We start from the raw sequence: 24,664 nt of genomic DNA on the forward strand, positions 1-24,664 counted from the left end.
TACAATTAAATTACTTATTAGGTTATCACAATGGTCATGAAGTGGTGGTTTTCATGCCTCTGTCCATGTTGAAATTCTCAGTATGTGTAATTGATATGGCCCTGGGCTGAGAGTGTGGGCAGTGAACCCACATCTAGCATTCCTACCTTGCTTATACCTTTGAACTCTTGCTAATTCTACATAGTCAGGGCTTTGATATTAGGAGACATGATTTATAGCATCCCATTGCAGTTGAGTTCCAATGGGTTGCCCAGTTTGGAGTTGGGAATATTTGATGGATAAGTTCAATTTGTGATGATACCTTCGCAATTCATAATGTAATGTGTATGAGAAGTTACATATGTATTCAATATACTGATTAATAACAAGCCTTCATCTTTTAAAACACAAGTAACCATTATGAAAGTGCTCAGATGCATTGCAGCACTTTGTCCAGTATTGAATTAACATTTAAATGTGCCATCAGGATCATACATCTTTATTTTTGCATTTATTTAAAGTCCATATATAAGTCGAGGCTTTGAAACAGTTGAAGGGATATCTAATGATTGAAAATACATCTGCTAAGTCTTCATAAAAATGGAAGATGCTTATCTATTTATACACCTGTAAAATTTCCATTGCTTTGAGTCAGGCAGGGTTTGTGCAATGGGATATCATTCTGAATGCTTGGCTGAGCTCTCCAAGATTTGTAAATAGATTTTGGTCAGTAGGAGTTGCTAACAGCTGTGAGGTAGATGGCGAGATTGTATGATTGATAATTCTATGGATGGTTAACATAATCAAAGCGCTTTAAATAAGGTTTTGAATAGTCATTTGTTTATTTTGAAGCAAAAACAGAAATTCTTGGAGAAACTAAGCAGGTCTGGCAGCATCTATGGAGAGAAACACTCAGTGACTCTTCAGGAGAGATAGAATGCCCATGGAAATGCCTCACTGAAGGCAGGCAGGCCTCCAAAGCTGCCAACTTTGTTTCAGTTTTGGCCTGTTTCCAGACTTGGGGACTCCAATACCTGCCCACCTTCTCTTCACCATTCTGCCAGTCTAGATACTACTGGGAAGGTGAGTTTGCAACATTGGATTATGGCTCAATACGTGATACTGTTTCCAGGATAAAACCCTGGGCTGAAGTGCCAATCCTGGTATCTCTGTACCTATTGGCATTGTCTGATCACTATGTGCACTGCAGCAGTTCAGGCAGAAGGTTTGCCATCACCACCTTAGGGGGAGCTATGGATAGATTAAACAAAAAAAAGTCTCATTCTGGCTTCACCAACAATGCACATGAAAATAGTATCAGACAGATTATAATCAGGTCCTTATTCCAAAATATATTTGTCAACCTATTTCTTAAAATTTAGGTCACATGATCATTTATACCTAGCTAACAGTTCACAAATTACATTTATTGGTTAAGTTTTAGCTTGCAGAATTGCACAATACATTTTAACTCTCAACTCTTAAATTGTTAATCCAGTACTATATGCACTCCTGTACCCTGTTCTATTTTCTTGAATCACACAAAATCTGACAAGACTGTAATTACCCCAACTGAGTTGATGAAGTACTCTTCCACTGGAGATGGTTTGTGAGGGTTTTTAGCTTGTATCTTCAGGGGATCCACAAATTGAGAGTCAAGGCAACTGACTGTATTATTCTGCCAGGTGGAAAGGAAATAAATTGAAACATGTTTTGAAAAAAGCAAAGGTCACAGACATCTATGAGCACAACTTAGTGGAGATACTATTGGAAATGACAAAGAAAAATATCCATGGGAGGTGATAGTAAAGCAACCTTAATGAAGCCACATTAAACTATAATTACGTGGCTAAAATTAAAATTGTGAGATGTTGTGAAACCTCTCTTATTGCATTAAGGTATTGAGTCAATGGGTAGTTTCTGCTGTATCAGCCTGTAATTTTACTCTCCATTAAGATAAATACTTAAATTTAACTCAGCTAGCTACTTAAATACCGCGGCTTCAAGAATAGCAGGGGATTTTAAATTTCCAATCATATACTGGGATTGCCATAGTGTTAACAAATTCCTCTCCATCTAATCCTTTAAGTGTGTGCAAGTACCTGCTTGAGAAGGAGCAAAACTTGACTTTCGTTTAGGAAACCAGGCAGGGCAAGTGACTGAGGTGTCAGTGGGGGAGACCTTTGGAGCCAGTAACTATAATTCTATTTGTTTTAAAACAGTGATGAAAAAGGATAGACCTGACCTAAAAGTTAAATTCTAATTTGTAGAAGGCCAATTTTGACAGTATTAGGCAAAAACTTTCAAGAGCTGATTGAGGGCAGATATTTGCAGGAAAAGGACAACTGGAAAATGGGAAGTCTTCAAAAATGAGATAATGAGAATCCAGAGACAGTATCTTCACGTTAATGTGAAAGATGAGTTGAGTAGGTGTAGGGAATGCTGGATGGCTAGGGAAATTGAGGATTTGGTCAAGAAAAAGGTAACATATGTCATGTATAGACAGCAGGGATTGAGTGAATTCCTAAGAGAGTATAAGGGCAGTAGGAATATACTTAAGAGGGAAATCAGGTGGACAAAAAGGGGACATGTGGTAGCTTTGCCAAACTGGGTTAAGGAGAATTCAAGGGAATACTGCAAATACATTAAAGACAAAAGAGTAACGAGGGAGATATTAGGACTCCTTAAAAATCAGCAGGGCCGCTTATGTGTTGAACCATACGAGATAGATGAGATACTAAACGAATATTTTGCATCAGTGTTTACTGTGGAGTGGGATGTGGAAGCTAGATAATGTGGGGAAATAAGTAGTGATATCTTAAAAAATATCCATATTACAGAGGAGATGGTATTGGATGTCTTAAAGTGCAGAAAAGTGGATAAATCCCCGAGACCTGATCAGGTGTCCCCTAGAACTCTGTGGGAAGCTAGGGAAGTGATTGTTGGGCCCCTTGCTGAGATATTTGTATCATTAATAGCCATGAGTTAGGTGCCAGAAGACTGTAAGTTGGCTAATATGGTCCCACAATTTAAGAAAGGTGGTAAGGAAAAAGCAGGGAACTACAGACTAGTGAGATTGACTTCGATGGTGGGCAATTTGCTGAGGGGATTCTGAGGGACAAGATTTACATGTTTTTGGAAAGGCAAGGCCTGTTTAGGGATAGTCAACATGGCTTTGTGCATGGGTAATCATATCTCAGTAACTTGATTGAGTTTTTTGATGTAGCAAAGAAGATTGATGAGGGCAGAGCGATGAATGTGTTCTGTATGGACTTCAGTAAGACCAGGTCAGACCACTTAAAACATTCTTGACCAGGCAACCCAGACCATAACTTTGCAATTTGTTTCAGTAACTGTACAGTTCAAAGTTTGTGAGAAGATTTGTAGCTCGGGTGCTCGTTGTTGTGGTTCTGTTCGCCGAGCTGGGAATTTGTGTTGCAGACATTTTGTCCCCTGTCTCGGTGACATCCTCAGTGCTTGGGAGCCTCCTGTGAAGCGCTTCTGTGTTGTTCCCTCCGGCAGCTATAGTGGTTTGCCTCTGCCGCTTCCGGTTGTCAGTTCCAGCTGTCCACTGCAGTGGCCAGTATATTGGGTCCAGGTCGATGTGTTTGTTGATAGAATCTGTGGATGAGTGCCATGCCTCTAGGAATTCCCTGGCTGTTCTCTGTTTGGCTTGTCCTTTAATAGCTGAAAATGTGTTGCTGGAAAAGCGCAGCAGGTCAGGCAGCATCCAAGGAGCAGGAGAATTGACATTTCGGACATGGGCCCTTCTTCAGGAATGAGGAAAGTGTGCCAAGCAGGCTAAGATAAAAGGTAGGGCGGAGGGACTTGGGGGAGGGACGTTGGAAATGCGATAGGTGGAAGGAGGTTAAGGTGAGGGTGATAAGGTGAGGGTTTTTGTCCGATAATAGTAGTGTTGTCTCATGTTGCTTGTCATCTGCGTGTGTGGCTACTAAGGATAGCTGGTCGTGTCGTTTCATGGCTAGTTGGTGTTCATGGATGCGGATCGTTAGCTGTCTTCCTGTTTGTCCTATGTAGTGTTTTGTGCAGTCCTTGCATGGGATTTTGTACACTACGTTGGTTTTGCTCATGCTGGGTATCGGGTCCTTTGTCCTGGTGAGTTGTTGTCTGAGAGTGGCTGTTGGTTTGTGTGCTGTTATGAGTCCTAGTGGTCACAGTAGTCTGACTGTCAGTTCAGAAATGTTCTTGATGTATGGTAACGTGGCTAGTCTTTTGGGTTGTGGCATGTCCTCATTCCGTTGTCTTTCCCTTAGGCATCTGTTGATGAAATTATGGGGGTATCCTCTTTTGGCGAATACATTGTAGAGGTGTTCTTCAGGGCAGAAGTGGCTAACACAAGGGGTCATAGATTTAAGCTGGTTGGAGGAAAGTATAGAGGGGATGTCAGATTGGGGACATTTAAGAGACATGCATATGGTCACAGAAATTTGAGGGTGCATACATGAGGATCAATGGTCGGCACAACATTGTGGGCTGAAGGGCCTGTTTTGTGCTATACTGTTCTATGTTCTATGTAGACTTAATTATGCTGTTCTGAATATACACAACAGTCCCAATAAGCAAACCCCTTTAAAAACCAATATGAATGGAATCCATGCTTAAAGGTTAAAGTTAGAAGGGCAGAAGAAAAGAGAGAGAGAGTTTCCACACAGCTCGCTGTTGAACTCCCAACTCGTTCTTGACTGAACTGGTCAGCCAGAGAGCTGACCACTCCCCTTTCATTATACAGGTCACTTATAAAACATGACCACTTTGGCCTGAAGTCTCATCTGTTTACAAATAAATAAAAAAAAGCCTCTCAATTCCCTTTAATCTCTGTACCAAACCAGTCTAATCGGCACCAGGAGCAGTTTATTACCCCTCCAAAAAAAAAACAAGGACACAGTCTCCTTGAGAAAAGGAACAGCTTTTAGAAAAAAGGAACCAGCTTTGTGACACCTCCCACCTTAAAAAAAACTCAACCATCAATACCAAAAGATGGCTTCATTTTTAAAACCCTTCAAAGTCCCGGTTAGTAGTCTAAACACACATATACCCTATTGAAACTTTAAATGTGCAAACATGCACAAACCACATGCAAATTCAGGCCATCGCACACCTGCCACTGAACGCCTCCATATCTCATTCGAGTCTCAATGACGCATCGGCAATCACGTTTTCTCGACCTGTCACATGCACAATTGTCAAAGTGAATGGCTGCAACAATAAGCTCCATCTAACACTCTGGCATTTTTGACCTTAAATTTTTCCACAAATGTCAATGAGTTATGATCAGTGTATACGATTGTCTCAGGAGCATTGCTGGTAATGTAAGCACTGAAATGTTGTAATGCCAACACCAAGCTTAAAGTCTCTTTCTGAACCATTAAATATTTCTGTTGATGAACGTTCAACTTCCTGGAAAAATGCCTGATGAGTCTTTCTATTCCTGCGTGATCCTCCTGCGGAGCAAAATACCGACATCCACATCACTGGCATCAATAGCCACCTTGAAAGGCTTTGTCTAATCAGGTCTGGTCAATACTGGGACAGTGGTTAACACAGTTTTTAGGCTGTCAAATGCCTTTTGATAGTCCGCTGTCCACTGAAGCTTCTTGCCTTTTTTTAACAATTTAGTGAGTGGAGCAGCCACACTGCTAAAGTTCGGCACAAACCTTTGGTAAAATCCACTCAATCCCAGGAACTGTAGCACTGCTTTTTTTGTCGATAGTGTGGGAAATTCCGCAATTACTTTTATTTTTGTATCCCGTGGGGCCATTTGTCCATGTCCTATAACATGGCCCAGGAAGATGACTTGGGCTTTGTCAAATTCACCAAGCCTTCCTTCTGAAGTTGATCGAACAAGTCCGATAAACGCTGTAAATGTTCCTTCCACGAGTGTCTAAAAATCACCAGGTCATCAATGTAAACAACATAGTTGGGTAATCCGGCAATGACTTTATTAGTCAGTCTCTGAAATGTGGCTGGAGCATTTTTCATACCAAATGGCATGACTTTGAACTGATATAGTCCATTTAGCATTACGAAAGCTGGAACTGCTTTTGTTCTCTCTGACAGAGGTACTTGCCAGTAGCCTCTGAGCAAGTCCAACTTAGAAATGTAAGTTGCTTGTCCCACTTTTACAACATAGTCCTCCACCATGGAACTGGATGCGCACCAGTGTTTGTAACAGCGTTGACTTTGCTATAGTCCACACATAACCGTTAGGTGCCATCTGGCTTTGACACCATGACTATGGGTGAGCTCCAGTCACTGTAACTCACTTCAATCATGTCATTTTGGAGCATGCAGTCTATGTCCTTCTGGACCTTTGCCAACTTTAGAGGGTTACGCCTATAAGGAGTTGCTTAATCGGAACAGCATTTCCTATCTCTACATCATGCACAATTAGGTTAGCACTTCCCAGCTTATTTCCGTATGTTTCCCCATGTGATAGTAATAACTCTTTCAAGTCATTTTGATCTTCTTGTGAAGGTAACTCAATAATTTATTCCAATTTTTGACAACTTCCTCATTGTCCAACTTGATTTGAGGAATGTCCAATTCAGAATCCTCTGAACCTGGTTCTTCCTTCTGTGCTGTAATCATTAACACCTCCTCTTGCTTTCCTTCCTTATTAAAATATTTTTTGAGCATATTCACATGACACATTCTGAGATTTCTTCCTGTCTGGAGTCCTTATCAAGTAATTCACTTCACTCAATTTCGTTTAGATTTGATAAGGTCCACTAAACCTTGTTTTTAAAGTTCACCTGTTCCTGGAAGTAACACCAATACCTTATCCCTAATTGCAAAATTGCAAATTTGTGGTTTGTTACCCACTTCCTGTTTTATTGTATGCTGTGATACTTTTAAATGCTGTGTACTCAACTCTTCAGCTCTATTTAATCATTCTCTAAAATTTGACACATAGTCTAAATGAGTGGTCTCTGAATTCTGATTTATTAATTTATCCTTAATCAATTTTAACGGTCCTCTTATGCCTCTATAATCTTGTGACCACACAATCAGCGAAAATTCCTGAATAAAGGTGCTGCATTTCTTCAGTTGCTTATGTCTCCATGTGTCTTTCAACTAGAGTAGGCAGCACACCTACCAGTGAATCAGCTACATCATTTGCAAGGACAAATTGTATTCCTGGAGCTGAGAGTTTGTCCAGTACTCCTACCACAAATTCTCCACTCTTCTCTGGACTCTCTAACCTCACGTTACATAACTGAGCACTTTTTGTCTCACCATGAATTCCTGTTACCAGCACCCTTTTTGGCAATAATCCCTCAGGAGTGTGTATCTCCTCATCCTTCAGCATTACAAACTGAGAGGATCCTGTGACCCTTAATATTGTAACCTCCTTACCTATTACTCCTGGCCTATGTGAATAAATTTTACCCTTGCATATATATATTTTTAAGCATATCTAGTACTTCCTCCTTATTCAACCTCTGATTTTCTTGTATATTCTGAAGCAGTTGCCTAACATCCCTTGTGCTTTTTGTTACTAGTCCAGCAAAACTCTAGGCTTGTCTGGATTTCCGACATCTGGCTTTCTCCTAGTCCACCAATAGTGATTTCGTGTGGCCCAATTTATTACAATGAAAACACTGGAGCCTTTTAACTTCTTTGTACCTCTCAAGGGGTTCTTTTTTACCCTGTGGTAAGTTATCCTTATGATCTTCACTGAGATCTACCTTTCCCTTTCCATGTGAGGATTTCTCTTTGCCCCAGTTTCTATCCCTCATGGACTGAAACTGATTCTGGAAGCCAAACTGTATTTTATGGACCAGTTCATAATCATCAGCCACTTCAGCTGCTAACCTTGCTGCTTTAACTCTCTACTTTTCCATATGAGTTTGCATTACTTCCTCACTGAGCCTACCCTCAGCTTTTATCTCCAGCCTTTTAAGCTGACTTTCCTTTTTAAGTGTCAGTTTTTACAGTTCAAACACTCTCTTTTTCTTTCTCTGCTCTCTCTTTTTGCCCTCTCCTGCTGCTCTTTTCCCCTCTCTTTGCTATTAATTGTAACACAAATTGAGTCATTTCTGCTGCCCTTTCCTTACCTCTCGCCTCTAACTCAAGTTGCTTCATTTGCAAATTAATTCTTGCCATCTCTATAGGTTCTGATGGTTTCTCCAGCAAGTTTGGACACTGAGCTACTGCTGTAATTATCTTCCCATTCCTAACAGAAGCAGGCAGTTCCAATTCCAGCCTCTCTGTTAATTCCTGAAGCTTGGTCTTATTCACCTTTTGCAAAACTTTGAAAGTCACTGCATTCACATCCAGAAAACCTTTGGCGACTGAAAGAGCCATTACTATCCCAAGCTTTGTCTAACCAACCGAACCAGCACCTGAAATAAAGACACTAGAACCTACCACTCGCTGTTTAAAATCCCACAAAGAGCCCCCAATCAGTTACGGACTAGGCCAGACCACTCAAAACATTCTTGCACAGGCAACGCAAACTATAACCTTTGTAAGTTACTTCGGTAAGTGCACAGTGAAAGTTACCCACAGTAAGTTAGCTAGGTTGACTACTAGGTTTTAAAACAGATAGAAATTTATTCACAAAATTACACAATGAAACACAAAGCACAGAATAAAGAACCCGACAGAGCTCAGTCTATCCAAACAGTCCTAATAAGCAAACCCCCTTAAAAACTAGTATAAATGGAACAGACGCTTACAAGTTGAAGTTAGAAGGACAGAAGGAGAGAGAGAGAGAGAGGTTCCACATAGCTCACTTTTGAACCCCTAACTAGTTCTGGACTGATCTGCTCAGCTAGAGAGCTAACCACTCCCCTTTCATTATACAGGTCACTTCTAAAACCTGACCACTTTGGCCTGAAGCCTCATCTGTTTACACATAAACAAAACGGTTTCTCAATACCCTTTAAACTCCATACCCAACCAGCCTAATCGGCACTGCGAGCGGTTTATTACCTCTCAGAAAAAAAATCAATTGACAGTCTCCTTGAGAAAAGAAACAGCTTTTAGAAAAAAGGAACCAGTTTTGTGACAGGCATTTGACAAGATTCCTTATGGTAGACTAAGGAGAGGGAGTACTTGGATACAGGGAGACCTGGCTCTTTGAATACAGAACTCGCTCGAAGGTAGGAGACAGAGGGTGGTGGAGGAGGATTGCTTTTTTGACTGTAGGCCTGTGACCAGCGGTGTGCCACAAGGATTGGTGCTGGATCCACTGCTTTTTGTCAGTTATATCAGTGATCTAGATGTGAAAAAGAAGGCATATTTAGTAGTTTGCAGATGATACCAAAATTGGTGATGTAGAGGACTGCAAAGAAGGTTACCTTAGAGTACAATGGGACCTTGATCAGATAGGCCAGGGAGTGACAGATGGAGTTTAATTTGGATAAATGTGAGGTTCTGCATTTTGCAAAGGCATATCAGGGTAGGAGTTATATACTTATATTAAAGTCCTGGGAAGTGTTGCTGAACAAAGAGACCTTGAGGTGCAGACTCATACTTTCTTGAAAGTAGAATCAAAGGTAAATGGGATAGTGAAGAAGATGCTTGGTAAGCTTGCCTTTATTGATCAGTGCATTGAGTATAAGAGTTGGGAGGTCATGTTGTGGCTGTACAGGACTTTTGGAATACTGCGTGCAGGTGTGGTCTCCCTGAGATAGGAAGGGTGTTGTGAAACTTGAAAGGGTTCAGAAAAGATTCATAAGAATGTTGCCAGGGTTAGAGCTACAGTGAGGGGCTGAAAAGGCTGGGACTATTTTCTTTGGAGCTGTGGAGGATAAAGTGTGACTTTATAGCAGTTTATAAAATCATGAGTGGTACGGATAGGGTGAATAGCCAAGGTATTTTCCCCAGGGTAGGGGGAATCCAAAACTATAGGTTATAGGTTTAAGTCGAGAGGGGAAATACTTAAAAGCACATAAAGGGTAACTTTTTCATGCAGAGGGTGGTGCGTGTATGGAATGAGCTGCCTGAGGAAGTGGTGGAGGCTAGTACAATGGCAACATTTAAAAGGCATCTAGATGGGCAAATGAATAGCAAGGGTTTAGAGGGATATGGGCCAAATGTTGGAAAATGGGACTAGATTAATTTGGCTATCTAGTTGGCATTGATGAGTTGGACTGACGGGTCTGTTGCCATACTGTACACCTCAATGACTCTGGGAGGTTGGAGGCTGGGGATTCTGTGATGAGTTACTCACTTCCTGCCTTCCCAAAGCCTGTTCACCATCTACAAGGCAGAAATCAGGAGTATGACGAAATACTCCCCACTTGCCTGGATGGGTTCAGCTCCAACTATCCTCAGCAAGCTCAACATCATTCAGGACAAAGCAACCTATTTGATTGGTAACTCAAAGGCATGGAAATAGATTGAAGTCACCCATATAAAAACAAAATATAGCAGATATTGAAAATGAGAAATAAAAATAGAAAACTTTTGAAATACCCAGCAAAACTCTTTGCAATTCCCAAATATTTATGGGGCATTGTGTTGATTTGCTGAGGCATTAGAATTTAAGCTCCAGTTTTTTTAGGTGACCTTTTTGAGATTAATTTATCTGCTTTATCATATCATTATTGGAATGATTTGTTTACAATGACTTTCATAGACCGATTCCAGATGGGTTTTTCCAATGATTGGCAATGGTTTAATGGTCATCATTAAACTTCTATTTCCAGATTATTATTGAATTCAAACTCTAGTATCTGTCATGATGTGATTCAAACCCAGGTCCACAGAACATTGCCTGTGTCTCAGGATTAATAGTCTACTGATAATAGCATTAGGCCATTGCCTATCTGTGTATTAATACTTATGGCAGCTTTTGAATGATCACATAGGAAAGTCAGAAAATAGAATCCAAAATGAAGAATCTGCATAGATACACCATAAGACCGTAATACAGATCAGAGATAAGCTACAGGATTTCAGTGCATATCTCTGATCTATCCTTCTACTAATTGATACTCCGTGCTAGGAAAACAGATACCTGAAAAAAAAAACGATGATAACTGGCCAATTAAATAAATTTTCATATTCTAGAGTGAAAATGAGACATTCAGGCCTTGTTCACCATATTAATTTCACTGACTGAAAAACAAAATCAACCATCAAAGTATAAAAGGTAACTTACAGAAGAAAACGTAATTCCTGTCAAATATAGAAGAGTATTGTTCGCAGGAGAGGTGTATGGGAATGTTATAGTCATTCTAAGGTATGGAATTGGAAAAACCCCATCATTGTGGATCTGTGAGCAAAACAAAAAGATTTCATTTTAGGAGCATTTAATCTTTCAGAATTGTTTTAATTAGTGGTAGTGACATGTCACATTGCTTTCAGGCAGAAATGATTGGTGCTTCAGGATCAGTTACTCAAACATTGTACAACATAGTTGTAGAGGTGAAATTCATTCTGTTGCTAGTTTTAGTGAAAAGCAAGCATTGGTGCAAAAATATCTCAGTTATGTACACATTCAGTACTCACCAATATTTTTATCTAGGCATGGAAAACTCTATTTGAGTTACCACTTTCTATTTCTAAATTTCAGTTTAGTGCTGTAGTCACGTCAAAATTCTGTACACAGTTTCCCTCAGTGATGAAGACTTAGGGAGAAGTGGCAGGTATGTGACTTTGGCCAGTAGGTAATACAATTCTAGCCTCATTGATTTTGCTAGGGCTCACAACAAACTTAGCACTTTCCACTGAGAGTCTGCAATCTGTTGTGCTTTATTGGGAAAAAAGATTAAAAAGTTGCAAAATTTGATAGCCTTTAAATGTGCGCTGGGATCATGATATGCTACTCATTGCTTTTGCTTGCTTCCACACAAATTCCATATTGCACGATAATGTAAATGATTGTGGCAAGTACTTCTATCTGACTTCACCTGACAAAGGAGCAGTGATCCAGAAGCGTGTGATTGCAAATAAACATGTTGGAGTATAACATGTTGTCATGGGACTTCTGATTTTGTCCACCCCAGACCAACACTGGCCCATCCGCATTGTGGTGAGTAGTCCTTGCTAAGTGCATCAGTTAAATCCAGTCTGCATCTCTTAAAGGGGAGATGCATTCTGGCTGGGTCAGCAGGTGGAAGTCATTCAATTAGCAATCTCAATATAGAAGTATTTTGAGGAGTTGAATTTTGCCCACAAAGGTTGGAGTTAGGAGTAGGACCAAGTTCCAAATCTAGCTCTGATGCAAATATTATTAAAACTCGGATTTTTATCTGGCTAAGCCCTTGGAAATGTGGCTTGGTGGTGAATTTAATCCAAATGAGAGTTGGCTGGAAAACCAGCTATGAGTCCTTTGGGGAATGCCCAGTGGAGTTAAATACCAACTGACAGCAGCTGTCAGCAGCTCTCCATTGCAATTGTGTCACTGAGGGAGCAGTGGTAACTGCTGACAATGTACCCACCAGGAGCCCAGGATCAGTGAGGGAACCAGACTGCTGGTGAACAAAGATAATGGGTGTGGGGAAGGATCAGACAAAAGGATTCAGGGTGGCTGCAAGCAGCATCTCCCCACTTCCTGATGCCAGACTATTCCTCAATTAGGCACCACAAGCCTTTTAGTGAGGGGCTGTCTTCTCATCTCTATCCCAGAGTCAACAGGCAAACCTTTTGGGGTCCCCTGTGAGGACTGCCCTGCCAACTGCTGATTGAATACCTGTAACAGTGGGATTAGTGTCCACCCTGTCGGCAAGAAAGACCTATTGGCCTGCCAGAAACACTGATACCCCAGGCTACCAGTAGGTGGTCTCCTCCAGTAAGCTGATCTGCACCCTACCCCCGTCACAGTGAAGCCTGGAGGCTACCTGAATATCCCAATTATTACCAACTTTTATAAGACTCTTAATTAATCTCATTACCTGACTGCTATTGTTTAATGCATTTGCTTTGAAAGAGTGAATGTAAATCCGATGGTGTCACATGCATTATATAAGGCAATCAGAGAACTTTCAACGAAGTTCCAATGGCAACAGCCATTAGCGTTCATTAGCAGAGGGATTGAATTCAAGAGTCGTGAAGTGATGTTGCAACTGTACAGGACTTTGGTTAGGCCACAGTTGGAGTACTGTGTGCAGTTCTGGTCGCCTCACTTTAGGAAAGATGTGGAAGCTTTGGAGAGGGTGCAGAGAAGATTTACCAGGATGTTGCCTGGAATGGAGAATAGGTCATACGAGGATAGGTTGAGAGTGCTAGGCCTTTTCTCATTGGAACGGCGAAGGATGAGGGGTGACTTGATAGAGGTTTATAAGATGATCAGAGGAATAGATAGAGTAGACAGTCAGAAACTTTTTCCCCGGGTGCAACAGAGTGTTACAAGGGGACATAAATTTAAGGTGAAGGGTGGAAGGTATAGGGGAGATGTCAGGGGTAGGTTCTTTACCCAGAGAGTGGTGGGGGCATGGAATGCGCTGCCTGTGGGAGTAGTAGAGTCAGAATCTTTGGTGACCTTTAAGCGGCAATTGGATAGGTACATGGATGGGTGCTTAAGCTAGGACAAATGTTCAGCACAACATCGTGGGCCGAAGGGCCTGTTCTGTGCTGTATTGTTCTATGTTCTAGATGTGTCATAACTAGTTTTAGGTAGTTTTAACTAATAATATCTATCCAGCCAACGGAACGTACACTGATTGGTGTCATGACAATAAGCTGCCTTGCTTTGTAAGACAAGTGCTTGTTGTTAAAAGTCAATGGTCTGTTCTCTATCACTAGCCCCCACTGGACAGGCCTTAGACTGCTCACGGAAAGGAGGATTGGTGGGATTACTATTGCAACCGCTCAGAACCCTGTAAAAATATGGTGAGCTGTCATGGGTTTCGTTGCTGAAATATCTCAAAATAACAAGAGCTGAGAGAATTAATTTTATCCTGGAGGGGAAAAAAAATCTGAAGACACGTGAGTTTACCACTTTGAGAACATAGACCATTTGACAGTAGCTGAAACATATAAACTGATAAGCAGTTAGCAGCATTCATGGATGCAGTAAGACAAAGGTAGCAATCCAGCAGAAAACCTTTACCTCCAAGTGGATAAGAGGAGCAGCCACATGAGAATAAAGCTAGCTACACCGAACAGAAAACATTCTTAGAGACAATGTTCTTAATTCTGTTTCAACCATTGTAAAAAATTATTTGAAGTTGGTGAAGTTCCAAACAAGTCTAATTATATACAAAACAACATAAGTACCAAGTGATAGATATAGCTAAGTGATTCCATAACCAAGGGCAGCTCTAAGCTCTGCAGTCATGCCAGTTATGACTGATCATGAACGAATAAAAAAAAAACTCACTAGATGAGGACACTCCACAAACAACCCCTTTCTCAATACTGAGGGAGCCAAGTACATTAGTGCAAAAGAATAGCCTGAAATATTTACAACAGCCTTCAGCCAGAAATGCTGTGTCGATGATTTATCTCAGCTTAATCCAAAGTACTTAACAAGACCCATTGTGGCCAGCTGGTCCAGAAGAATTAGTCATAACTAGTGAGTTAGCAAGTTGGATGCAAAATTGGCTTGGTCATAGAAGACAGAAGGTAATTGTACAGGAGTATTTTTTTGCCTGGAGATCTTGTATTCTGCAAGGATCAGTGCTGGGACCTCTCTTGTTTGCAATATATAATATATAAATTATTTGGATGAAAATGCAGGTGGTTGATTACTAAGTTTGCAGACAACATGAAATTTGCTGGAGTTGTGGATACTGAAGAAGATTGTTAAAGGATGCAGTTGGAAATAGATCACTTGAAAAGTTGGTGGTGAAATGGCAGATGGAATTTAATTCAGCCAAGTGTGAGTTGGTGCATTTTGGGAGGTCAAATGCAAGAGGGTAGTATACAGTAAATAGCAGGACCCTTAGGAGCATTGATAAACAGAGAGATCTTGTGGTCCAAGTCCATAGCTCCCCAAAACTGGCAACACAAATGAATAAGGTGGTAAAAATGGCATACAATATGTGTGCCCTCATTAATCAGGTCACTGAACATCAAAGTGGCGAAATCATGTTGCAACTGTATAAAGCTTTAGTCAGGTGCAGAATTCTGGTTTCTGCACCAAAAAAAGGATGTGGAGGCTTTGGAGAGGATGCAAAGAGGTTTAGCAGGATATTGCCTGGATTGGAGAGCATTAGCTATAAGGAGAGGTTGGACAAACTTGGACTGTTATCACTAAAGCGTTGGAGGCTGAAGGGCAACTTATTAAGTGTATAAAATTGCTTGTGGAAGGTGGTGGTGAATTGCCTTCTTGAACCGATGCAGTCCATGTGATGTAGTTAGACCCATAGTGTTGTTAGGTAGGGAATTCCAGGATTTTGATCCAGCGACATTGAAGGATAAGTGATATATTTCAAGTCAGGATGGTGTGTAGTTCAGAGGGGAATTTGCAGGTGATGTTCCCACGTATCTGCTGTTCTTTGAGATGAAAGTGATTGTGGGTTCAAATGGTCCTGAGTAAGGGCCCTTGGACAATCTCTGAGGTGCATTTTGTACATGCTACACACTGCTGCTGCTAAGTCTTGATGGTGGAGGGAGCAGATGCAGTGCCAATGTAGCAGGCTGCTTTATCCAGGTTGGCATCAAGCTGCTTGAAAGTTGTTGCAGCTGCATTCACTGAGGAAAGTGGGAAGTATTCCATTCAACTCTTGATGGGTTATTTAAATGGTGGAGAGGCTGTGTTTCCTTGATTGCTAGCTTCTGACCTGCTCTTGGAACCTCAGTTCTTATGTAGCTAGTCCAGTTCAGCTTCTAGTAAATGTAATTCCCCAGGCTATTGTGGGTGATGCATTCAGTGGTCTCAGTGAGTCTCTCTCTCAATGCAATCCCCAGGTCATCTCCTCTGCCCTGACTCTTTGCTACCTTCCCCCACCCTCCTCTCTGACCTATCACCTCCATCCCCACCCCCTTCCCCTATTGTACTCTTTGCTACCTTCTCCCCAGCAACACCCCACCCCCACCTCCTACTTATCTCTCCACCCTGGAGGCTCCCTGAGTCCATTCCTGATGAAGGGCTTTGGTCCGAAACATAGATTTTCCTGCTTCTCGGATGCTGCCTGACCTGCTGTGCTTTTCCAGCGCCACTCTAATCGAAACTCTGGTTTCCAGCATCTGCAGTCCTCACTTCTGCCTGATACCATCAATTGACAAGAGGCTATTGTTAGATTCTCTCTTTCTGCAGACAGTCATTGTCAGTTATTTGTATTGTGTGAATAAGCTCAAACCTGCATATTGTCCAGGTCTTATTGCATTTGGTGATGAACAGCTAAAGTATCTGAGGAGTTGTGAATGGTGCTGAACATTGTACAGATCTTGCATGGGTTCTGCTCCACTTTGATGGGGTATCCTGTAGATGAAGGCTGATGAGTACACATTGAAATTGGATTGGTGAGCCTGCCACAAAGTCCTGATTTAATATGCAAGAGGAGGGCTTGTGATATGGTGGTCAATATTCCTACATCTATGTTGGAAACTTTGGGTCCAAGTCCCACTCCAAGGCTTGACAGCCAATGAAAGTGTTTTGATAATGCAGTTTCCGGTTCCATACAAACGTCTGAATCATTCTGACATGCACCAGTAGTACACAGTAAGAGCAGGAGAGATTCTTGGTCAATCATATAATGGAATTGGAGCCTCTATTTTCTCTGTCCAAGGGTCTTGGCTACATCTTACATGTATAAATGTCAATTATAGAGTCATAGAGATGTACAGCATGGAAACAGACCCTTCGGTCCAACCTGTCCATGCCAACCAGATATCCCAACCCAATCTAGTCCTACCTGCCAGCACCCGGCCCATATCCCTCCAAACACTTCCTATTCATATACCCATCCAAATGCCTCTTAAATGTTGCAGTTGTACCAGCCTCCACCACTTCCTCTGGCAGCTCATTCCATACATGTATCACCCTCTGCATGAAAAAAATTGCCCCTTAGGTCTCTTTTATATCTTTCCCCTTTCACCCTAAACCTATGCCCTCTAATTCTGGACTCCCCCACCCCAGGGAAAAGACTTTGTCTATTTATCCTATCCATGCCCCTCATAATTTTGTAAACCTCTATAAGGTCACCCCTCAGCCTCTGACGCTCCAGGGAAAACAGCTCCAGCCTGTTCAGCCTCTCCCTATAGCTCAAATCCTCCAACCCTGGCAACATCCTTGTAAATCTTTTCTGAACCCTTTCAAGTTTCACAACATCTTTCCGATAGGAAAGAGACCAGAATTGCACGCAATATACCAACGGTGACCGAACCAATGTCCTGTACAGCCACAACATGACCTCCCAACTCCTGTACTCAATACTCTGACCAATAAAGGAAAGCATACCAAACACCTTCTGCACTATCCTATCTACCTGTGACTCCACTTTCAAGGAGCTATGAACCTGCACTCCAAGGTCTCTTTGTTCAGCAACACTCCCTCGGACCTTACCATTTAGTGTATAAGTCCTGCTAAGATTTGCTTTCGCAAAATGCAGTACCTCACATTTATCTGAATTAAACTCCATTTGCCACTTCTCAGCCTATTGGCTCATCTGGTCCAGATCCTGTTGTAATCTGAGGTCACCCTCTTCGCTGTCCACTACACCTCCAATTTTGGTGTCATCTGCAAACTTATTAACTATACCTCTTATGACCCAGTACCGATCCTTGTGGCACTCCACTGGTCACAGGCCTCCAGTCTGAAAAACAACTCACCAGCACCACTCTCTGTCTTCTACCTTTGAGCCAGTTGGGTATCCAAATGGCCAGTTCTCCCCGTATTCCATGAGATCTAACCTTGCTAATCAGTCTCCCATGGGGAACCTTGTCGAACGCCTTACTGAAGTCCATATAGATCACATCTACTGCTCTGCTCTCATCAATCCTCTTTATTACTTCTTCAAAAAACTCAATCAAGTTTGTGAGACATGATTTCCCACGCACAAAGCCATGTTGACTATCCCTAATCAGTCCTTGCCTTTCCAAATACATGTACATCCTGTCCCTCAGGATTCCCTCCAACAACTTGCCCACTACCGAAGTCAGGCTCACTGGTCTATAGTTCCCTGGCTTGTCCTTACCGCCCTTCTTAAACAGTGGCATCATGTTTGCCAACCTCCAGTCTTCCGGCACCTCACCTGTGACTATTGATGATACAAATATCTCAGCAAGAGGCCCAGCAATCACTTCTCTGCCTTCCTACAGAGCTCTCAGGTACACCTGATCAGGCCCTGTGATTTATCCACTTTTACCAGTTTCAAGACATCCAGCACTTCCTCCTGTGTAATCTGGACATTTTGCAAGATGTCACCATCTATTTCCCTACAGTCTATATCTCCCATATCCTTTTCCACAGTAAATACTGATGCAAAATATTCATTTAGTATCTCCCCCATTTTCTGTGGCTCCACACAAAGGCCACCTTGCTGATCCTTGAAGGGCCCTATTCTCTCCCTAGTTACCCTTTTGTCCTTAATATATTTGTAAAAACCCTTTGGATTCTCCTTAATTCTATCTGCCAAAGCTATCTCATGTCCCCGTTTTGCCTTCCTGATTTCCCTCTTAAGTATACTCCTACTTCCTTTATACTCTTCTAAGGATTCACTCGATCTATCCTGTCTATTGCTGACATATGTTTCCTTCTTTTTCTTAACCAAACCCTCAATTTCTTTAGTCATCCAGCATTCCCTATACCTACCAGCCTTTCCTTTCACCCTGACAGGAATATACTTTCTCTGGATTCTTGTTATCTCATTTAGAGTCATAGAGTCAGAGACATGTACAGCATGGAAACAGACCTGTCCATGCCGACCAGTATCCCAACCCAATCTAGTCCCACCTGCCAGCACCCGGCCCATATCCCTCCAAACCCTTCCTATTCATATACCCATCCAGATGCCTTTTAAATGTTGCAATTATACCAGCCTCCACCATTCCTCTGGCAGCGCTGTAGGCTTCCCATTTTCCAGTCTTTACCTGCGAACATCTGGCTCCAATCAGCTTTCTAAAGTTCTTGCCTAACACTGTCAAAATTGGCCTTTCTCCAATTTAGAACTTTAACTTTTAGATCTGGTCTATCCTTTTCCATCACGATTTTCAAATGATTAGAATTATGGTCGCTGGCCCCAAAATGCTCCCCCACTGACACCTCAGTCACCTGCCCTGACTAATTTCCCAAGAGTAGGTCAGGTTTTGCACCTTCTCTCGTAGGTACATCCACATACTGAATCAGAAAATTGTCTTGTACGCTCATAACAAATTCCTCTCCATCCGAACCTTTAACACTATGGCAGTCCCATTCGATGTTTGGAAAGTTAAAATCCCCTACCATAACTACCCTATTATTCTTACAGATAGTTGAGATCTCCTTACAAGTTTGTTTCTCAATTTCCCTCTGACTATTAGGGGGTCTATAATACAATCCCAATAAGGTTATCATCCCTTTCTTATTTCTCAGTTCCACCCAAATAACTTCCCTGAATGTATTTCCGGAAATATCCTCCCTCAGCACAGCTGTAATGCAATACCTTATCAAAAATGCCACTCCCCCTCCTCTCTTGCCTCCCTTTCTATCCTTCCTATAGCATCTGTATCCCGGAACATTAAGCTGCCAGTCCTGCCCATCCATGAGCCATGTTTCTGTAATTGCTATGATATCCCAGTCCCATGTTCCTAACCATGCCCTGAGTTAATCTGCCTTCCCCGTTAGGCCCCTTGCATTGAAATAAATGCAGTTTAATTTATTAGTCCTACCTTGTCCCTGCCTGACCTGATTGTTTGACTCACTTTGGTTCTCAACTGTACCAGGCTCATATTGATCTCTTTCCTCACTATCTCCCTGGGTCGAACCCCCCCACCTTACTAGTTTAAATCCTCCCGAGCAGTTCAAGCAAATTTCCCTGCCAGTATATTAGTCCCCTTCCAATTTAAGTGCAATCCGTCTTTCTTGTACAGATCACTTCTATCCCAAAAGAGATTCCAATGATCCAAAAATGTGAATCCTTCTCCATACACCAGCTCCTCAGCCATGCATTCATCTGCACTATTCTCCTATTCCTGCCCTCACTAGCTCATAGCACTGGGAGTAATCCAGATGTTACTACCCTTGAGGACCTCCTTTTTAAATTTCTACCTAACTCTCTGTAATCTCCCTTCAGAATCTCAACCTTTTACCTTCCTACATCATTGGTTCCAATGTGGACAATGACCTCTTGCTTGCCCCTTTCCCCTGTGAGAACATTCTGCAACCTCTCTGAGACATCCTTGATCCTGGCACCAGGAAAACAACATTCCATTCTACTTTTTCTCTGCTGGCCACAGAAACGTCTGTCTGTACCTCGGACTACAGAATCCCCTAACACAATTGATCTCTTGGAAGCCGACATACCCTTCGTTGCATTAGAGCCAGTCTCAATACCAGAAACTTGACTGTTCGTGCTACGTTCCCCTGAGAATCCATCACCCTCTAGATTTTCCAAAACAGCATACCTGTTTGAAATGGGTATATCCACATAAGACTCCTGCCCTACGTGCCTACCTCTCTTACCCTTCCTGGAGTTAACCCAGCTATGTGACTGTATCTGAGACATGCCCTCCCACTTCCTATCACTGTCATCCAACACATACTGTTGCTGTTGCAAATTCCTAATCGCTTCTAACTGTCTCTCCAACCGATCCATTCAACTCAGATTCCTCGCATCTCCTTGGTTAGGCCAGTTGATTAAATGGCCAATGGGACTAGGTTGGTGGTAACAACACTGGGTCAATGCCTGCTGTGGCGGGACGGATTCAGGATGTGCCTCCTTGCCCTATCCATTGTGGAGGTCATCGGATTGGATTTGTCATCAGACAGACAGCTCAAGAAGGAAAAGAAAAATGTCAAGGCTCATGGAGTATCACCGTACCAACTTGGCACAAGGCAGAGAGAAAGTACCCATCCTTTCCAGTATGGATGTGGTGGCCCAAGTGTGATGCAGTATTTGACAGCCAAGACTTTAACTTCCAATGCAATGCAAGAAACCACTGAAAAGTTCAATTGCTCTCCACAAGTGAATAGAATCATAGAATCTTCCAGCATGGACACAAGCCCTTTGGCCCAAACAGGTCCATGCCGACCAAAATGTCCATCCACGCTAACTCCAACAGCTTGCACTTAGAACATAGAACATAGAACATAGAACAGTACAGCACAGAACAGGCCCTTCAGCCCACAATGTTGTGCCGACCACTGATCCTCATGTATGCACCCTCAAATTTCTGTGACCATATGCATGTCCAGCAGTCTCTTAAATGTCCCCAATGACCTTGCTTCCACAACTGCTACTGGAAATACATTCCATGCTCTCACAACTCTCTGTGTAAAGAACCTGCCTCTGACATCCCCTCTATACTTTCCTCTAACCAGCTTAAATCTATGACCCCTCGTGTTAGCCATTTCTGCCCTGGGAAATAGTCTCTGGCTATCAACTCTATCTATGCCTCTCATTATCTTGTATACGTCCATTAGGTCCCCACTCCTCCTCCTTTTCTCCAATGAAAAAAGTCCGAGCTCAGTCAACCTCTCTTCATAAGATAAGCCCTCCAGTCCAGGCAGCATCCTGGTAAACTTCCTCTGAACCCTCTCCAAAACATCCACATCTTTCCTATAATAGGGCAACCAGAACTGGACGCAGTATTCCAAGTGTGGTCTAACCAAAGTTTTATAGAGCTACAATAAGATCTCATGAATCTTAAACTCAATCCCCCTGTTAATGAAAGCCAAAACACCATATGCTTTCTTAACAACCCTGTCCACTTGGGTGACCATTTTAAGGGATCTATGTACCTGCACACCAAGATCCCTCTGTTCCTCCACACTGCCAAGAATCCTATCCTTAATCCTGTACTCAGCTTTCAAATTCGACCTTCCAAAATGCATCACCTCGTATTTATCCAGGTTGAACTCCATCTGCCACCTCTCAGCCCATCTCTGCATCCTGTCAATGTCCCGCTGCAGCCTACAATAGCCCTCTATACTGTCAATGACACCTCCAGCCTTTGTGTTGTCTGCAAACTTGCTGACCCATCCTTCAATCCCCTCATCCAAGTCATTAATAAAAATTACAAACAGTAGAGGCCCAAGGACAGAGCCCTGTGGAACACCACTCACCACAGACTTCCAGCCAGAATATTTTCCTTCTACTACCACTCGCTGTCTTCTGTTGGCCAGCCAATTCTGTATCCAGACAGCTAAGTTCCCCTGTATCCCATTCCTCCTGACCTTCTGAATGAGCCTAACATGGGGAACCTTATCAAATGCCTTGCTGAAGTCCATATACACCACATCCGCAGCTCGATGACCCTCATCAACTTTTCTAGTCACATCCTCAAAGAACTCGATAAGATTTGTGAGGCATGACCTGCCCCTCACAAAGCCGTGTTGACTGTATTTAATCAAGCCATGCTCTTCCAGATGGTCATAAATGCTATCCCTCAGAATCCTTTCTAACACCTTGCAGACGACAGACATGAGACTTACTGGTCTGTAATTGCCTGGGATTTCCCTATTTCCTTTCTTGAAGAGAGGAATTATATTTGCCTCTCTCCACTCCTCAGGAACGACTCCAGTGGAGAGCAAGGATGCAAAGATCTTCGCAAGTGGCGAAGCAATTGCATTTCTTGTTTCCCAAAGCAGCCGAGGACAAATCTGGTCCGGGCCTGGTGACTTGTCAATCTTAATGTTCGACAAAATTTTCAGCACATCTATCAAGCACATCTCTATCCATTCCAGCATGCACACCTGCTCTTCAAAGGTTTCATTCACTACAAAGTTCATTTATTTCGTAAAGACAGAAGTAAAAAACTCATTTAGGGCTTCCCCTACCTCCTCAGACTCCACACACAAATTCCCTATGCTATCCCTGATCGGCCCTACTCTTTCTTTGACCATTCTCTTATTCCTCATATAAGTGTAAAATGCCTTTGTGTTCTCCCTAATCCATTCTGCCAAGCCTTTCTCGTGCCACCTCCTGGCTCTCCTCAGACCATTTTTGAGCTCCTTCCTCGCCTGCCTGTAATCCTTTAGAGCTAAGCTTGACCCTAGCTTCCTCCACCTTATGTAAGCTACTTTCTTCCTTTTGATGAGAAGCTCCACCGCTCTCGTAATCCAAGGTTCCTTTATCTTACCACTTCTTGCCTGTCTCAGAGGGACATATTTATTCATCACTCACAACAACTGTTCCTTAAACAGTCTCCACATGTCTATAGTGCCTTTACCATGGAACAATTGCTCCCAGTCCATGCTTCCTAACTCATGTCTAATCGCATCATAGTTTCCTCTTCCCCAATTAAATATCCTCTCCTTCTCCATAGCTATGTAGAATGTGAGGCAGTTGTGGTCACTATCACCAAAATGCTCTCCCAGCACAAGATCTGATACCTACCCTGAATCATTTCCGAGCACCAAGTATAGAATGGCCTCTCCCCTCGTCGGCCTGTCAATATACTGAGTTAGGAAACCCTCCTGAACACACCTTACAAAAACAGCTCCATTCAAATCTTCTGCTCGAAGGAGGTTCCAAACAATATTGGGAAAGTTAAAGTCACTTGTCCCATATCCTTCTTAACCTTTGCTATCCTTGTATTTGTCCAATTGCTTTTTAAATGCCTCGACTATTTCCTCACAGATGGTGCATCACCATCTATGTAAAAATGTTGCCCCTCAGGCTCCCTTTTATTCTTTCTTCTTTGACCTTAAACTGATGTCCATAACTTCCCTGGGAAAAAGACTGAGTGCAGTCACCCTGTCCATGCCTCTCATGCTCCTTTACACTTCTATTAGATTCGCCCTCAGTCTCCCATGCTCCAAAGAAAAAGTCCTAGCTTGTCCAACCTCTGCATATAACTCAGATCATTGAGTCCTGGCAACATCCTTGTAAATTTCTTCTGTACTCTTTCTAGCTTAATAACATCCTTCCTATAACAAGATGATCAAAACTGAACATAACACTCCAAGTGCGGTCTCACCAATGTCCTGTATAACCGCAACATAACTTCCCGACTTCTATACTCAATGCCCTGACTGATGAAGGCCAGTGTGTCAAAAGCCTCCTTCATTGCCCTGTCCACCTGTGACTCCACTTTCAGAGAACCGTGAACCTGAACTCCAAGATCCCTCTGTTTCACTACACCTCTTAAGGTCCTACCATTCACCATGAAACTCCTACCTTGATTTGACTTTCCAAAATGTAACACCTCACAATCTATATTAAACCCCATTTGCCATTCCTTGGCCCACTTCCCGAACTGATCAAGGTCCTGCTGCAATTTCTGATAACCTTTCTCTCTGTTCACAATATTTTAGTGTCATCAACAAACTCACAAATCATGCCTTATACATTCTCATCCAAATTGGACTTTTTTCTTTACAGCATGGGAGACTGAGGGCGAATATAATAGAAATGTATAGGATCATGAGACGCATGGATAGGGTGAATGTACTCCGTCTTCTTCCCAGGGTTGAGGAATCAAGGACATCAGTTTAAGGTCAAAGAGGAAAGAATAAAAGGGAACTTGAGGGTCAACTTTTTTACATATATGGTGATACACCATCTTGATAACAAACAGTAGTGGACTCAGTAGTGACCCCTGAGGCACTCCACCAGTCACCGACCTCCAGGCCAACAAGCATCCTTTCACTATTACCCTCTACTTCCTGCCATCAAGCCAATTT

General features: G+C 42.4%; 1 protein-coding gene across 2 annotated transcripts in view; it reads right to left on the minus strand.

Moving 5' to 3' along the window:
- The window catches only part of itga1 (integrin, alpha 1), a 235,270-nt gene that overhangs the window by 15,039 nt on the left and 195,567 nt on the right, over positions 1–24,664 (minus strand). The window contains exons 26-27 of one of the 2 annotated variants that reach the window (XM_043688299.2): positions 11,114–11,227; positions 1,547–1,657 (exon numbers count right to left, since the gene is read on the minus strand). In XM_043688299.2, coding sequence (XP_043544234.2) covers positions 1,547–1,657; positions 11,114–11,227 — 225 coding nt within the window. Of the gene's footprint in view, positions 1–1,546; positions 1,658–8,565; positions 9,224–11,113; positions 11,228–24,664 lie in introns of those variants that run through there. The other variant, XM_087989320.1, reaches the window with a different exon arrangement.

This window comes from Chiloscyllium plagiosum, unplaced genomic scaffold (assembly GCF_037043375.1).
Source record: "Chiloscyllium plagiosum isolate Xiang-an unplaced genomic scaffold, Cpla_swu_hap1 HiC_scaffold_1, whole genome shotgun sequence".
In the NCBI taxonomy this organism is placed as follows: domain Eukaryota; kingdom Metazoa; phylum Chordata; class Chondrichthyes; order Orectolobiformes; family Hemiscylliidae; genus Chiloscyllium; species Chiloscyllium plagiosum.